This window comes from Aquarana catesbeiana, linkage group LG08 (genome assembly GCF_042186555.1).
Source record: "Aquarana catesbeiana isolate 2022-GZ linkage group LG08, ASM4218655v1, whole genome shotgun sequence".
Taxonomy (NCBI): Eukaryota; Metazoa; Chordata; class Amphibia; order Anura; family Ranidae; genus Aquarana; species Aquarana catesbeiana.
In genome coordinates this window covers 8,343,435-8,361,589 of record NC_133331.1, presented here as the reverse complement: position 1 = coordinate 8,361,589, position 18,155 = coordinate 8,343,435, and the positions used below count along the sequence as shown (strand labels likewise).

Below are 18,155 nucleotides of genomic sequence, written 5' to 3'. Positions count from 1 at the left end.
CAGGTGACAACCAAGGATTTCCTTCCACTTTGGAGGGATTTCCTCACTTCCTGTTCTGTCTATGGGACAGGAAATGAAGGGACATCTTCTAATGGGGACACTAGTTCTGGTGACAACCTGTGATGTTCTTTTACTTCCTGCTGTGACTTTGGGATGGGATTTGAAGGGAAATCTTTTGATTTTCCCCAGGAGGTTTCCTTGCTTATTTTGGGGACACTAGATCTGGAGACAACCAGAGGATCTCTCACTTCCTGTTGTGGCTATGAGACAGGAAATGAGGGTAAATCTTCCAATTGGGGGCACTAATTTTACTGACAACCAGAGAACTCCAATCAACTTTGGAAGGATTTCCTCACTTCCTACTGTGGCTATGGGGCAGGAAGTGAAAATCTACAAGCGGGGACACACTAGTTTTGATGACAACCTGTGATTTCCTCCTCACTTCCTGTTGTGGTCATGAGAAAGGAACGCTCTCCATTGGGAACACCAGTTCAGGTGACAACCAGGGATTTCCTTTCAACTTTGGGGGGATTTCCTCACTTCCTGTTGTGGTCATGGGACAGGAAGTGAAGGGAAATCTTCCAATTAGGGGGGGGGCACTACCTTCAGTGACAACCAGTGATTTCCTCACTTCCTGCTGTGGTAATTGGACTTTCTCTGTTGAGGAAACCAGTTCAAGTGAAAACTATGGATTTCCTTTCACTTTGGAGGGATCTCCTCACTTCCTGTTGTGGTCATGGGATAGGGAGTGAAGGAAAATTGTGCAAAAGGGGGCACAACCTTCAGTGACAACCAGTGATTTCCTTGCTTCCTGTTGTGGTCATGAGAAAGGAACTTTCTCCATTGGGGACACCAGTTCAGATGACAACCAACGATTTCCTTCTACTTTGGAGGGATTTCCTCGCTTCCTGCTGTAGTAATGGGACTTTCTCTGTTGAGGACACCAGTTCAGGTGACAACCAGGGATTTCCTTTCACATTGGAGGGATTTCGTCACTTCCTGTTGTGGTCATGGGACAGGAAGTGAAGGGAAATCTTCCAATTAGAGGGGGCACTACCTTCAGTGACAACCAGCGATTTCCTCACTTCCTGCTGTAGTAATGGGACTTTCTCTGTTGAGGACACCAGTTCAGGTGACAACCAGGTTTCCTTTCAACTTTGGAGGGATTTCCTCACTTCCTGTTGTGCTCATGGGACAGGAAGTGAAGGGAAATCTTCCAATGGGGAGGCACTACCTTCAGTGACAACCAGCGATTTCCTCACTTCCTGTTGTGGTCATGGGACAGGAAGTAAAGGGAAATCTTCCAATAGGGGGCACTACATTCAGTGACAACCAGTGATTTCCTCACTTCCTGTTTTGGTCATGAGAAAGGAACTTCCTCTGTTGGGGGGACACCAGTTCGGGTGACAACCAGGGATTTCCTTTCAACTTTGGAGGGTTTTCCTCACTTCCTGTTGTGGTCATGGGACAGGAAGTAAAGGGAAATCTTCCAATAGGGGGGCACTACATTCAGTGACAACCAGCGATTTCCTCACTTCCTGTTTTGGTCATGAGAAAGGAACTTCCTCTGTTGGGGGGACACCAGTTCGGATGACAACCAGGGATTTCCTTTCACTTTGAAAGGATTTCCTCACTTCCTGTTGTGTGTGTGTAACAGGAAGTGACAGTAAATCTCCCCCATGGGGGACACCTGTCAGATGTATTGTATATAACGACTTGTGAGGGGACAGAGCCTCGTAGCGCCCCCCCCCCAGTTCTCATGGTTACCGCAGCCCCGGGGCTCTCTCTATTTTCAGTATCTTATCGCCATGGAGACCAGAGAGGAGGGGGGGCGGGGCGCATCCCGGTGACCATGGCCCGTGCGTGCTGACGTCACGCGTCCGCTGAACAGGAGCACGCGGCGGCCCCGGGAGGAGGAGGAGTGGGCGGGGCCCTTGGGAGGGGGGGGGTTGTGGGAGGAGCCGGGGTCGGTCCGTGCGCGCCCGCGCGAGGGGGGCTCAGCAGAAAATGGCGAGTGTGTGTAAGAGCCAGCAATGCTCGATCGAGAGGCGCGGATTTCGGCAGGAACTTGACTCGTGGCGGTACAAGCTCATTCACTGTGTAGGTAAGCTCTTCTCTATCTACACACCGGTACCGGAGGGGGGCGCGCAACCTGGAACCGGCAACACCCCCCCCCCCCCCCACACAGCACCTTCCTCCTCCTCACAGAGACTTCCTGAGGGGGGAACAACAACAAAAAAATATATAGAGAGACCCGGGACCGGAGAGAGAACCGGCGGGCTCCACATCACCGGAGAGAAACGAACTCCCGCCGCTCAGCCCGCGCTGCTAAACCCCCCCCCCCCCCTTCTCGGGAGCGCGCCTGGAACCCTCAGCGGATCGCAACCTTCTCTCCTGTGCGCGGGCCCGCCGGCCCTCAACCCCGCCCCTCTTCTGTGCGCGCGGCCGCCACACCCCCTTTTTTAAGCTAAAAAAAATCTCCCCCCCTCCTCCAATCACCTCCTCCCACCAACACCGGGGGGCGTGTCCGCAAACAACACCGGGGGGGGGGCGTGTCCGCAAACTACCGGGCCTCACCTGACAGGCCGCAACATCTCAAATCCCCGCCCATTTATACACTCCATACAGATCCCAAGTCCCCGCCCATAGACACAGGATGTCCGTCCAAATACATTGTATCCAAATCCAACCGACTTCTCCATACAGATACATTGTATGTATAGGAGTCTTCCTCTCTACATTGTATGTATATGGAGATCCGCCTGTCATCAGAGTCTCTATTATTATTATTATTATATGATGAGATCTGATTCTCCCCCCAGAATTCTACTTCTTTCACTTCAAATGAATTCCTCTTCACATCTATTTACTTTATCTGCCCCCCCCCACTATCAGCTGATTTATATATATATATATATATTTTTTTTTTTAATATAAAAATCAAATCATAAAATCATATACATTTTTTTCTTTTTTATATTTATTATTATTTTAATAATAAAAAGAAGGGGATCCAGATAATAGTGTGTGTGTGTAAAAAAAAAAAAAATATATATATATATATATATATATATATATATATTTATTATTTTAATAATTAAAAAAAGAGAAGGGGACCCAGATAGTAATATGAAAATAAAATCATATAAAAAATATATTTATTATTAATATTGTTATATATAATATTAAAAAGGAGAAGGGGACCAAGATGGTAATATAAAAAATGTTTATTATTACTTTTTTTTAATTATTTTAATAATAAGAAAGAGAAGGGGACCCAGATAGTAATATGAAAATTAAAATCATATACAAAAAATATATTTGTTATTAATATTGTTATATATAATATTAAAAAGGAGAAGGGGACCAAGATGGTAATATAAAAAATGTTTATTACTTTTTTTTTATTATTTTAATAATAAGAAAGAGAAGGAGACCCAGATAGTAATATGAAAATTAAAATCATATAAAAAAATATATTTATTATTATTATTATTATTATTATTGTTATTTATAATATTAAAAAGGAGAAGGGGACCCAGATAGTAATATAAAAAAATATTTATTATTACTTTTTATTATTTTAATGATAAAAAAAAGAAGGTGACCCGGATAGTAATATGAAAATAAAATCATATAAAAAATATATATTTATTATTATTTTAATATGAAAAAAGAGAAGGGGACCCAGATAGTAATACAAAAATAAAACCATATAAAAAAAAAAAAAAAAAAGAGAAGGGGTCCTAGATGGTATATATATATATATATATATATATATATATATATATATATATATATATATATATATATATATATATATATATATATATATATTGTTATTTTACAATTTAATTTGTTTAGTAATATAAACAAATTAAAAATATATTTTATTATTATTTTAATAATAAAAAAAGAGAAGGGAACCCAGATAGAGATTACTATATATATATATATATATATATCATTGACTGCTTCTACTCCAACCTACTGAAGCAGATTTGTATATTTTTTTCTATATTAGTATTTGTTTTACCTCTGTAGCAGGATTGGAGAGATGGATATATAATATATGCAGCGGCCTACACTCTCACCTCTGTAGCAGGACTAGATTTTTTTATTTTATTGTTATATTTATATCTGTATCCCCTCTGTAGCGGGGTTCGATCCTTCTCTTTTTTTTTGGTCCCTATTTTATTCTTTTTATTCTTAATATATTTTAGTATCTTCTGACACTCCTACCTCCTGTAGCAGAACTGTACCCCCCCCCCCTTTTTTTAGTATATACTTCTCTTCTGTAGAAAGATTAGATCCTTCTCTGTTTGTCCCTATTTTATTTATTTATTCATTTATTTTTTTATATTAGTATTTGCCTCCAATCCTACCTCTGGAGTTGTATCTTATTATTATCATTATTCAGACCTGAGGACCCATTCATGCCCTTTTTATCCCTATGGCAGAAACGTATTAATTATACCAAGAGATTGTATCTTTTTATTTTTATTATTCATATCTCTCTCTCCTGTTACCTCTGTAGCAGAATTAAAAAAAAATATTTGGAGCTCAAAACCCTTTCCATGTCATTTTTATCCTTCTGGAAGGAAAGTGTTAACTGCACCAGAAGATTTATTTTATTTATTTTAGTATCTTTCTCTCCTCTGTTACCTCTATAGCAGATCCCTCCCCTTCTTTATATATATATATATATATATATATATATATATTTGGATCTTAGGACCCCATCCATGTGCTTTCTATCCCTATTGAAGAAAAGTGTTAATTGCACCAAAAAAGGTAAATGACGGGAGGACGGAGGAATGTAATTTTTAGGACATTTTTAATTGTCATGGTTTCCTGCGTCTGATGCCCACCCACCACCTTTTTTGTTTTTTATTTTATTTATTTTTTTGTTATTTGGTTGGGATGGATGGATGTGAAGCGTATTGTTATCAGGTTTCTAGGTAATTGCTTCCAGCAGGCAATTTCCATTTACAGCTCGGGTTCAGAGATCACTCCTAATCAGACTTTTTTTTTTTTTGGCTCTCAACATTTCGCAGCTATGACATTTTTTTTTTTTTTTTTGTGGATTTTTTTTTTTTTTTTGCTGTTTGCTTAATTAAAGAAACTCGATGCTGTGAGCTTCTCTTTCCCCTCCTCCCCTCCCTCCTCCTTTCTGCAAACACTTTTTTTTTTTGTGTGTGTGTTCCTTGAATGGTGGGCAGGGACGGGGTGAGGCTCAGGAGAAGAGAAGGAGGGGGGGGGGGGTTGGGGGGTGTGTATGAGAGAGAGGGGCCTGGGGCCTAGTTCGGTTGCTTGCAGTGTGCTGCACTGTTTGCTGGATCCTTCATTACCCCCACGATTAAGGATCGCTGTGCTACCCCCCGAGGGATCGGCTCCCAAAGCAGGATTGAGAGATCTTCCGGATTTTTTTTTTTTTTTGGTGGCCGCAGAATGCTGGGGGATGGGCAAGAACCGAATGAAAACTCCCTATGACAGTATGGCTTTTTTTTTTTTTTTGTTCCCCCCCCCCTCCTCCTTCCCTCACCAATGCCCTGGTTCCCTCCCCTCTAACCTCCTTTAAATCTGTATGTTTGGTACGATTAAAAAAAAAAAAAAAAAAAAAAAAAGCCGGTTGATTATGCATATACACGTTTAAGCAAAAAAAAAAAAAAAGTTGCAAGGCTTTTTTTTTTTTTTTTTTTTTTTGTTTTAATCTTCTGCTCATTTCCTCTTTGCTGGCCCCTCCTCACTAATTTGTTTTCATGCCATTGTTCTGGTGCCATGGCTTTAGGAGTAATTAATTTTCACCTTGACCGGTGTTTTGGGGGAACGGTATTTTTTGCTATGGCTATGTGATCGTTTTTTTTTTTTTAGTCGTGAAGGTTTAGGTATTTTTTTTTTTGTTTGTTTTTTTTTTTCTAGGTGAAAGTTTAATTTGATCCAGCCGTTAGGCTCCGGCTCGGAAACCATGCTTTGACATCATTTTTTTTTTTTTTTTAGCAAAGCCCATTATGCAAATTGTGCTTTGGTTCAGATGTAATTTCATGCTGCGATAGCGTTCCTTTGTCTCTCTTCCTGGAAGTACAGTTTTTATTTGATTTTTTGATTTTTATTAAAGAACACATTTTAGTAGGTGAGCAGTTTGGACACAGCTGACATGAACTGATTGAATAGTTTTTCGTCGTGACGGTTTGAGTGTTTTATTGAATTCGGGTGACAGGTTCTCACCGGGGCTCGCTACGTGATTTCGTCTTTATTTCGCTGTTTAACTCTTGGGGGGAAAAAAAGAAAAGGAATCATTTGCTGTAATTTTTTTATGTTTTGTACATCTGAGGGAGAAGGTAGAATTTATGTCAACATTTTTTTTGTATCTGTTCTGTTGTGGAATTGATCTCCAAGTTTTAACACGCCTTTAGGAATTTCCCAAATTTTACATTTGTAAACGTATATTTTTATGTGATGTACTATGGTATTGTTGGAGTATATGATCGGAAAATGTATGTTGCCTAACAACACCAGAAGATTTTCTTTCTGTAGTGAGATCTTTGTATCTGTAGGAGAACACATGGTGACTGTGATGGCGAATGAGATGTGAGGGATTTTATCTTCTCTAGGCAGTTTGGGAAACCAGGAAACGTCAAGGATTGTTTCTGGTGATCGGTGTAAGTGTGTGTTGTTTGTTTTTTTTTTTTTTTATTATTTGAGTTTCTGATACATTTTGTTAACATTGTTACCAAATTCAGAAAAGGATCAATTGAAGATTTGTTTTTTTTTTTGTTTTTTTAGTTCAAGTTTTTTTCTTTCATTAGAATGGAATGTTGTTACCAGTATATCTGTGCAGTGGGGTCCTTGTGTGGCCGTTCCAGGCCATGCCTTGTATGGTGGATCCCTGAGTGGCCGGTCCAGTGCATGCCTTGTATGGTGGGTCCCCATGCGATTGGTCCTAGTTTCTTTAGATTGGTAGGTTGTTACCAGTATATGTGTCTAGGGCATGCCTTGTATGTTGGGTGTCTCTGTGGCTTGTCCAGTGCATGCCTTGTGCCGTGGGTGCCTGTTTAGCTGGTTCAGTGCATGCCTTGTGCCTGTGTGGCTGGTCCAGGGCATGCCTTGTGTGGTGGGTCCCTGTGTGGCTGGTCCAGGGCATGCCTTGTGTGGTGGGTCCCTGTGTGGCCGGTCCAGGGCATACCTTGTGTGGTGGGTCCCTGTGTGACCAGTCCAGGGCATGCCTTGTACGGTGGGTCCCTGTGTGGCCCTGTCCAGGGCATGCCTTGTATGGTGGGTCCCTGTGTGGCCCTGTCCAGGGCATGCTTTGTACAGTGGGTCCCTGTGTGACCAGTCCAGGGCATGCCTTGTACGGTGCGTCCCTGTGTGGCCGGTCCAGGGCATGCCTTGTACAGTGGGTCCCTCTGTGACCGGTTCAGGGCATGCCTTGTACGGTGGGTACCTGTGTGGCTGGTCAAGGGCATGCCTTGGACAGTGGGTCCCTGTGTGACCGGTCCAGGGCATGCCTTGTACGGTGGGTCCCTGTGTGACCGGTCCAGGGCATGCCTTGTACGGTGGGTCCCTGTGTGACCGGTCCAGGGCATGCCTTGTACGGTGGGTCCCTGTGTGACCGGTCCAGGGCATGCCTTGTACGGTGGGTCCCTGTGTGGCTGGTCCGGGGCATGCCTTGTACAGTGGGTCCCTGTGTGACCGGTCCAGGGCATGCCTTGTACGGTGCGTCCCTGTGTGGCCGGTCCAGGGCATGCCTTGTACAGTGGGTCCCTCTGTGACCGGTTCAGGGCATGCCTTGTACGGTGGGTACCTGTGTGGCTGGTCAAGGGCATGCCTTGGACAGTGGGTCCCTGTGTGACCGGTCCAGGGCATGCCTTGTACGGTGGGTCCCTGTGTGACCGGTCCAGGGCATGCCTTGTACGGTGGGTCCCTGTGTGACCGGTCCAGGGCATGCCTTGTACGGTGGGTCCCTGTGTGACCGGTCCAGGGCATGCCTTGTACGGTGGGTCCCTGTGTGACCGGTCCAGGGCATGCCTTGTACGGTGGGTCCCTGTGTGACCGGTCCAGGGCATGCCTTGTACGGTGGGTCCCTGTGTGGCTGGTCCAGGGCATGCCTTGTACGGTGGGTCCCTGTGTGACCGGTCCAGGGCATGCCTTGTACGGTGCGTCCCTGTGTGGCCGGTCCAGGGCATGCCTTGTACGGTGGGTCCCTCTGTGACCGGTTCAGGGCATGCCTTGTACGGTGGGTACCTGTGTGGCTGGTCAAGGGCATGCCTTGGACAGTGGGTCCCTGTGTGACCGGTCCAGGGCATGCCTTGTACGGTGGGTCCCTGTGTGACCGGTCCAGGGCATGCCTTGTACGGTGGGTCCCTGTGTGACCGGTCCAGGGCATGCCTTGTACGGTGGGTCCCTGTGTGACCGGTCCAGGGCATGCCTTGTACGGTGGGTCCCTGTGTGGCTGGTCCGGGGCATGCCTTGTACAGTGGGTCTCTGGGTGCCCGGTCCAGGGCATGCCTTGCGTAGTGGGTGCCTGTGCGATCGGTCCTAGTTTCATTAGATTGGCAGGTTGTTACCAGTATATGTGTCCAGTGCAATCAGTCTATTGCGTGCCTTGTGCGGCTGGTCCGGTGCATAGCTTGTGTATTGGGTCCCTGTGCGGTGAGTGCTGCGGTGTGATCAGTCCAGGTTTGTTTCTTTAGATTGGTATGTTGTTAGCTGTATATTGGTCCGGTGCGACCGTTGGCTTGTGCGGTTGGGCCCGGTGGGTGCCGTTGCGCGGTTGGGCCCGGTGGGTGCCGTTGCGCGGTTGGGCCCGGTGGGTGCCGTTGCGCGGTTGGGCCCGGTGGGTGCCGTTGCGCGGTTGGGCCCGGTGGGTGCCTGTATGAGAACACATTTTGTAGTGCAGATAAACATATCACCTGTAGTAATTCTCATAACTGAGATCTCTGTTACAAATAGTTTGGATTTTACATTAACAACTTTTAGAACATTCCTGTTAATCTTTCTTATCTCCGATCTTCATAAATGTTTCTTCTGCACCAAACCGAGGAGGTCAGAAAATAAGAGATTTTATTGCTCGCCTGACTCGCACGTTACAGGACGTGTTTTTTAAGGGTTCAAAGTTTAGAATTGCCAACTATTTTATCTTTATGACCGCGACACTGCGCCTAAATTGATTGCTTTTTATGGTATAGCCTGACATATCGCACTGAACGAGGACTTTGGTGCTTCTTTTTGGAAATGTATTATTAAAATTAAAATGTATTTTTGCATTTTCATTCATATTATTTTTATCTTTTTTATTTTTTGATCCGTTCCTCCAAATTTTTTATGTGCTGCATATACAGAGGCCGGGAGTTACATAGTATTACATAGTAGGTGAGGTTGAAAAAGGACACAAGTCCATCAAGTCCAACCTATGTGTGTGATTATATGTCAGTATTACATTGTATATCCCTGTATGTTGCGGTCATTCAGGTGATTATCTAATAGTTTCTTGAAGCTATCAATGCTCCCCGCTGAGACCACCGCCTGTGGAAGGGAATTCCACATCCTTGCCACTCTTACAGTAAAGAACCCTCTACGTAGTTTAAGGTTAAACCTCTTTTCTTCTAATTGTAATGAGTGGCCACGAGTCTTATTAAACTCTCTTCTGCGAAAAAGTTTTCTCCCTATTGTGGGGTCACCAGTACGGTATTTGTAAATTGAAATCATATCCCCTCTCAAGCGTCTCTTCTCCAGAGAGAATAAGTTCAGAGCTCACAACCTTTCCTCATAACTAAGATCCTCCAGACCCTTTATTAGCTTTGTTGCCCTTCTTTGTACTCGCTCCATTTCCAGTACATCCTTCCTGAGGACTGGTGCCCAGAACTGGACAGCATACTCCAGGTGCGGCCGGACCAGAGTCTTGTAGAGCGGGAGAATTATTGTTTTATCTCTGGAGTTGATCCCCCTTTTTAATGCCAATATTCTGTTTGCTTTATTAGCAGCAGCTTGGCATTGCATGCCATTGCTGAGCCTATCATCTACTAGGACCCCCAGGTCCTTTTCCATCCTAGATCCCCCCAGAGGTTCTCCCCCCAGTCTATAGATTGCATTCAGATTTTTGCCACCCAAATGCATTATTTTACATTTTTCTACATTGAACCTCATTTTCTATGTAGTTGCCCCCCCCCCCATTCATTTGTTCAGAGTTATTCGTTTGATTCCTTTAAACCTGAAGAATGTTTGTTGTAGTGAAAAGTAAATCTGAGGAGTGACACCGGAGCTGCTGTGCCGAGTGTTTTGTTTTTTGTTTGTTTTTTGTTTTTTTTTACATTTCTGGTTTTTGTATCCCTTTTGAGGATTTTATTTTTTCCCACTTTCTGTGCAGATGAATAGACCCGCCCAGATACTTCACCTTTTTATACAGGTAGTATGGAAATGACTTCACACATATAGTAGATTTGAATGGCGGATTGTTTTGGGGAGGTGAAGTCCTTTGTTAGGCCATTTGCATTCCTGTGTTTGTTCTGCTGTAAAAAGGTCAAATAACTTTATTGTCAGGAGGAAGTTTAATACTTTTTGGTTGCTGTGGTTCACATGCTGACATACAGTGCCTTGAAAAAGTATTCATACCCCTTGGAATGATCCACATTTTGTCATGTTATACCCAAAAAACGTAAATGTATTTTATTGGGATTTTATGTGATAGACCAACACAAAGTGGCTCATAATTGTGAAGTGGAAGGAAAATGATAAATGATACAAATAAATATGTGAAAAGTGTGGCGTACATTTGTATTCAGCCCCCTTTACTCAGATACCCCTAACTAAAATCTAGTGGAACCAATTGCCTTCAGAAGTCACCTGAGTAGTAAATAGAGTCCACCTGTGTGTAATTTAATCTCAGTATAAATACAGCTGTTCTGTGAAGCCCTCAGAGATTTGTTAGAGAACCTTAGTGAACAAACAGCATTATGAAGGCCAAGGAACACACCAGACAGGTCAGGGATAAAGTTGTGGAGAAGTATAAAGCAGGGTTAGGTTATAAAAAAATCTCCCAAGCTTTGAACATCTCACGGAGCTCTGTTCAATCCATCATCCGAAAATGGAAAGAGCATGGCACAACTGCAAACCTACCAAGACATGGCCGTCCACCTAAACTGACCGGCCGGGCAAGGAGAGCATTCATCAGAGAAGAGCCAAGAGGTCCATGGTAACTCTGGAGGAGCTGCAGAGATCCACAGCTCAGGTGGGAGAATCTGTCCACAGGACAACTATTAGTCGTGTTCTCCACAAATCTGCCCTTTATGGAAGAGTGACAAGAAGAAAGACATTGGTGAAAGAAAGTCATAAGAAGTCCTGTTTGTAGTTTGTGAGAAGCCATGTGGAGGACACAGCAAACATGTGGAAGAAGGTGATCTGGTCAGAGGAGACCAAAATTCAACTTTTTGGAAAAATGCTATGTGTGGGGGAAAACTAACACTGCACATCACCCTGAACACACCATCCCCACCGTGAAACATGGTGGTGGCAGCATCATGTGGGGGGGATAGTTTTCTTCAGCAGGGACAGGGAAGCTGGTCAGAGTTGATGGGAAGATGGATGGAGACAAATACAGGACAATCTTAGAAGAAAACCTGTTAGAGTCTGCAAAAGACTTGAGACTGGGGCGGAGGTTCACCTTCCAACAGGACAACGACCCGAAACATCCAGCCAGAGCTACAATGGAATGGTTTAGATCAAAGCATATTCATGTGTTAGAATGACCCAGTCACAGTCCAGACCTAAATCACATTGAGAATCTGTGGCAAGACTTGAAAATTGCTGTTCACAGACGTTCTCCATCCAATCTGACAGAGCTTGAGATATTCTGCAGAGAAGAAGAATGGGCAGAAATGTCCTCTCTAGATGTGCAAAGCTGGTAGAGACATCCCCAAAAAGACTTGTAGAGAAAGGGGGTTCTACAAAGTATTGACTCCGGGGGGCGCCATACAAATGCCCCCCCCCCCCACACTTTTCACATATTTATTTGTATCATTTATCATTTTCCTTCCACTTCACAATTATGTGCCACTTTGTGTTGGTCCATCACATAAATTCCCAATAAAATACATTTATGTTTTTGGTTGTAACATGACAAAATGTGTAAAATTTCTAGGGGTATGAATACTTTTTTAAGGCACTGTATTTTTTACCCATAGATATCAATAAATCTGCATTTAGCGCAATGGTTCCTAACCTGGGAGTCAGGACCCCCTCGGGGGTTGAATGACTAATTTGCCAGAGGTGCCCAAATCCTGGGCTGTTCCCGAAGCCCGTGGCCGCTCTCCCAGCCTTTTTTGCAGCCGCCCAGCAGGGCTGTCTCTGGAGCCTGTGGACGCACACTCAACCTCTTTGCAGCTGCCCATTCAGTTCACGGCATTAGTGTGTGGGGGGGGGGGGAGACTAGAGGTCAGTTGACTGGTGAGGAATGTGAAGTGGGAGGGGCTGGAAGAGATCCCATCTCCTGATTTCGGCATAGGTGTCACTGCTGCGATACACCACAGAGCTGGAGACACCGTGAGTAACACTACCTGTGATTAGAGTTGCCATTAAAAGTCCCCACTACAGTTCTCAGATCAGCAGATGACCTTGATCAAGAGCACCTAAGTTGGCTGATCAGAACCCCCCGCCAGCACTGCCACTGGTCCCAACCCCCCCGCCAGCACTGCCACTGGTCCCAACCCCCCCGCCAGCACTGCCACTGGTCCCAACCCCCCCCGCCAGCACTGCCACTGGTCCCAACCCCCCCCCGCCAGCACTGCCACTGATCCCAACCCCCCGCCAGCACTGCCACTAATCCCAACCTCCCGCCAGCACTGCCACTAATCCCAACCCCCCCCCCCCGCCAGCACTGCCACTGGTCCCAACCCCCCCCCCCGCCAGCACTGCCACTGGTCCCAACCCCCCCCCGCCAGCACTGCCACTGATCCCTACCCCCCGCCAGCACTGCCACTAATCCCAACCCCCCCGTCAACACTGCCACTGATACTAACTCCCCTCCCCCCCCCCCCGCCAGCACTGCCACTGATCCCCCCCCCCCCTGCCAGCACTGACACTGATCCCAACTCCCCCCCCCCCCCCCCCCTGCCTACACTGCCACTGATCCCAACCCGCCCGCCTACACTGCCACTGATCCCAACCCCCCCGCCTACACTGCCACTGATCCCAACTCTTTCCCCCCCCCCCCCGCCAGCACTGCCACTGATCACAACCCCCCCCCCCCCGCTAGCACTGTCACTGATCCCAAACCCCCGCCAGCACTGCCACTAATCCCAACCCCCCCCGTCAACACTGCCACTGATCCCAACTCCCCCCCGCCAGCACTGCCACTGATCCCAACCCTTCCCCCCCGACAGCACTGCCACTGATCCCAACTCCCCCCCCCCCCCGCCCCCGCCAGCACTGCCACTGACCCCAACTACTCCCCACCAGCACTGCCACTGATCCCAACCCCCCCCCCTCGCCAGCACTGCCACTGATCCCAACCCCCCCCCCTCGCCAGCACTGCCACTGATCCCAAACCCCCCCCCCCTCGCCAGCACTGCCACCGATCCCAACTCCCCCCCCCCCCCCCCCCCCCTCGCCAGCACTGCCACTGATCCCAACTCCCCCCCCCCCCGCCAGCACTGCCACTGATCCCAACCCCCCCGCCAGCACTGCCACTGATCCCAACTCCCCCGCCAGCACTGCCACTGATCCCAACTCCCCCCACTCCCCGCCAAGGAATAATACATGGAAGGGAGAGGAAAAGAGGGAGAGGAACAAAGAAAAAGGGAGAGAAAGAATAAGAGACAGCTAGAGAGAGGGATGGGGGGAAAAAAACCCCAAGAAATTAGGATAGAGAAATAAAAGGCAAAGAAAGGAGAACAAAGAGAGTGTTACATCCTAATATGTACCATAAGGGGTTTTAATACTGTATGAGTGGAAGGGACTCGGGGAGCGCGAAATGTCCGCTGGTTAGGGGTGCAAATTACTTGTCAATTTTATCAAGGGATCACGACATTAGCGGAATTCCAAATGAACCGTTTCTGGTATTGGGAGCCTCCTGCTTCTGGCTAAATTCCACCTCTAAGGCTGAACCTATCACTTCAGCTCCGGAAGGTTTTACCCCCCCCCCCCCCCCCCCCCCCCCCTTCATGACCAGGACTTTTTTTTTTTTTTTTTTTATACTATTCTGCTATTTTAACTGGTAATTGCGCGGTCATGCAATACTGTACCCAGATGAAATATAAAATCATTTTTTTTCACACAAATAGAGCTTTCTTTTGGTGGTATTTGATTACCTCGGGGGTTTTATTTTTTATTATACAAATGAAAAAATGACAGCGGGGCTAGGACATGGCGCGACCCGCGGCTCTTTAACCATCTGATCGGCTGTGTCCAATCACAGCCGATCACATGTAAACACGGAGATGCCGGTAATCGGCTCTCCTCACCTCACACTGAGAGAGAGTGAGGAGAGGACAGCCGATCATCGGCATCGGAATGTAATCAGTGCCCTGATTATAATATAGCAATATAGTGCCAGCAATCTGTGCCCATTAGCGATGCCAGTCAGTGCTGTCGATCAATGCCCACCAGTGCCACCCGTTAGTGCCTAACAGTGCTCATCAGTGCCCATAAGTGCGGCATATTAGTGCCTCCTCAACAGTGCCACCTAATCAGTGCCCATAAGTGCCGCCTCATCAATGCCCACCAGTTCAGCATATCAGTGCCCATCAGTGCCGCCTCATCAGCGCCCGTCAGTGAGGGTGAAAAATGACATGACAAGATTTACTGACACAAAAAAAGTAAAAAAAAAACAACTTTTTTTTTCAAAATTTTTGGTCTTATTTTTGTAAAAAATAAAAAACCCAGCAGTAATTAAAGGGGTTGTAAAGGTATTTTTTTTATTTTTTAAAAATAACAAACATGTTATACTTACCTTCACTGTGCAGCTCGTTCTGCACAGAGTGGCCCCGAACCTGCTCTTCTGGGGTCCCTCGGCGGCTGTCTCAGCTCCTCCCCGCAATAATTAACCACCTTAATGCGAGCTCCCTCGCAAGGTGGTTAGTTATTGCGGGCGCGCTCCCGTGATACAGCCGGCGGCTATAGCCGCTCGCTGTATCACTCGGCCCCGCCCCCCCAGCGCGCCGCGTCATTGGATGTGATTGACAGCAGCGTGAGCCAATGGCTGCGCTGCTTCCAATCCATCCACTGTAGCCAATCAGCGTCCAGGCTGAGCAGCGGAATCGAGGACGTGAACGAGCAGCCGAATTTCGAGGGGTCAGGTAAGTAAAACGGGGGGGGGGGGGCTGGGGACGGCGGTATGGTTAGTAGTTTTTTCACCTTAATGCATAGAATGCATTAAGGTGAAAAAATGTTTACCTTTACAACCCCTTTAAATACCAAAAAAAAAGCTCTATTTGTGTGAAGAAAATGATAAAAAAATTTAGTTTGGCTCCAGTGTGGTATGACCGCGCAATTGTCATTCAAAGTGCGACAGCGCTGAAAGCTGAAAAATGACCTGGGCAGGAAGGGGGGTGTAAGTGCCCTGTAGGCAAGTGGTTAAAAAGGCCGCCCATGGCGTCCTCCAAACTCCGGCACAGAGGAGGGTACACATCCCCAGTTTGTTGCTTTTGTCAAAAAAATTTTTTTTCTTTGACTATTGTCTGGGGCGGGCGTCCCTGGACAACTCTTTCTGCTACAGGTTCTCCATAGGGATGGAATGAGGGTACATGGAGGAAGGGTCCTAGTCTTGCCATCACCCTTACTCCCTGAAGAGCCCTGGGGACTGGGTCCTGGCAATTTTTTGTTCCCATCCCCCCCCACCACCACGCGTTAGGTGAAGAGCCCAGGGGACACTCGCCATGGCACAGACTGGGAAATCCTCAGGATCACCATCCGCCTGCCCCTCCCTTTTTATGCAGCACGCCAACCTCTTCTCCCCCCTTGTGGGTGCATTTGGCCAATATGACCACAGATGCAGAAGTGAGGTCACCAAGATGGTGCCGGAAAACGGGCGGCGGCCATCTTGGTGTTGGGCAACGCCGCAAGGGAGACCAGCCTCAGACATGTCTCTTGGGGGGGCAGTGATGCTGGAGGACGGGCCAGAGGCCAAGACCAGCCCTCCTCACTGTCATACAGGCGCCGTTCTTCTCATTATCCAATATAAAAAGAAATAAAAAATCTATTTTCTTCATAAACTTTGGCAAAAATTGTATTCTGCTACATGTCTTTGGTTAAAAAAAATAAAATAAATCCCAATAAGTGTGTATTGATTGGTTTGTATGAAAGTTTTATAGCCAGGGCTTGACAAATCCCGGGTCGCCATGGTGACTAGAAATTGTGTCCTGGTGCCTGGGCTGTTGTCAGCCCATTTACTGTTGTGCCCATTTACTGATATGTGGCGGCTCTACCATGTACTTGTATGAGAAAATCTCCTTTTCTCTTTGTATTTCCTCCTTTGTGTGAAATCCCCTGGTGTTCCTGCCAGTCCCTCTGCTTTCCCCATTGAAAACTGACCACACTAAGCAGGAGATCGCAGCTTGGTCAGTTCTCTAGCTATGGTGGGAACTCGTGTACTCTCCTCCGGTGATCAGACTTGTCCTGACACCCCCCCCCCCCCACAGCCATTCACCGGGAAGATCAGTGCACTGCTGTTTGACCTCCCCTCTAACTCTTATGCAGCTGGGAACAGAGAAAATGTGATCACTTATATAAAAAAAAAAGGAGGTAGAAAAGGTATTTATAATGTTGCGTTTTTTTTTTTTTTTTTTTTTTTGTTTTTATATCTATACACCAATGTTTGCGTTTTCATTTCTATTTTTAAACTGAATGGGTTGTTTTTTACAAGGCGATCGTTTACAATCACTTTAACTGTGTGCCTCACAATGTGTACTGTGTGCTGCTTTTTACTAACTACCGGTACTTTAAGACCAGGACTTTTTCTGACATTGTTGTTTACAAGTAAAAAGCAGTTTTTGTTGCCAGATAATTACTTAAAACTCCCAAACATATTTTTTATATATTTTATACTATACTTTATAATTTTTTTTTTTTTTTTAATATAATGTGAAAGATGTTACACCGAGTAAATAGATACCTAACATGTCACCCTTTACAATTGTGCACACTCGTGGAATGGCGCCAAACTACAGTGCTTAAAAATCTCCATAGGTGATGCTTTAAACATTTTTAATGGTTACCTGTTTAGAGATAGAGAAGGTCTTGCACTAGAATTATTGCGCTCGCTCGGACGATCGCAGTGATACCTCACATGTGTGGTTTGAACACCGCTTACATATAATTTTTTTTTTTTATTATTTTTTTTTTGCGAAAGATCAAAATTTTTGTTTTTGATCTTTTGCTTTTAAAGGTAGAGGAGATATTTGGTATCTTTTTGACCCCCAGATCTCTCCATAAAGAGGACCTGTTATCCTTATTTTTATTACAAGGGATGTTTACATTGTGAGCTCGAAGGGATGGGGCGCTTACCATTTTTTTTTCACTTTATTTATTTTACTTTTTTTTTTTTTTATTTATTATTTTTTTTTACACTCCCATTTATTTTTTTTTATCACTTCTATTCCTATTATAAGGATCTGAGCTCAAAAGACACCAGATCTCTCCTCTACCTAAAGATCAAAAACAAAAATTTTGATCTTTCGCAAAAAAAAAAAAAAAAATAAATAAAATAAAATTCTATATATCCCTTCTTCCAACCCGGACGGGAAGTGAGGTCATAACGTCGCTCCAGTCCTCCAAGGCTATAGAGTTGACCCCAGGTCTCTCATTTACCTTTTTTTTTTTTTTTTTTTTTTTTTAAGCAAAAAAAAAAATAAAATTAGCCCTTTTATGTCCAAGAGGTGCAAGTGACATCAGACGTTGCTCTGGTCCTCCAAGGGCATAGAGCAAAGAGGGGGCCACCTTGCCCTCCTGCCTAGCCATCGGCGGCACCGGACACAGACAAATTGGAAGAGGGGGGGGGGGCTCGGCTCACACTGACGTAACTTGGGATCCGACTGGCGATACCCCAAGTCGCATGACATGTGAAAGTCCCAGTCCCATGAGAGCTGTATTAAGTAGCGCTCCTGAAGTCGCTCGGACTTCAAGGCAACTTCTATCCGACTTGTGCCCATAGACTTTATTGGAAG

The 18,155-nt window shown here is 45.6% G+C and overlaps 1 protein-coding gene across 1 annotated transcript in view; it reads left to right on the top strand.

The window, feature by feature from the left end:
• Positions 1-1,947: 1,947 nt before the first annotated feature.
• LCOR (ligand dependent nuclear receptor corepressor) overlaps positions 1,948-18,155 on the top strand; it is a gene marked incomplete in the record, with an annotated part of 73,989 nt that continues 57,781 nt past the window's right edge. Inside the window, 1 exon segment of the mRNA XM_073595470.1 lies at positions 1,948-2,104. Coding sequence (XP_073451571.1) covers positions 2,008-2,104 — 97 coding nt within the window.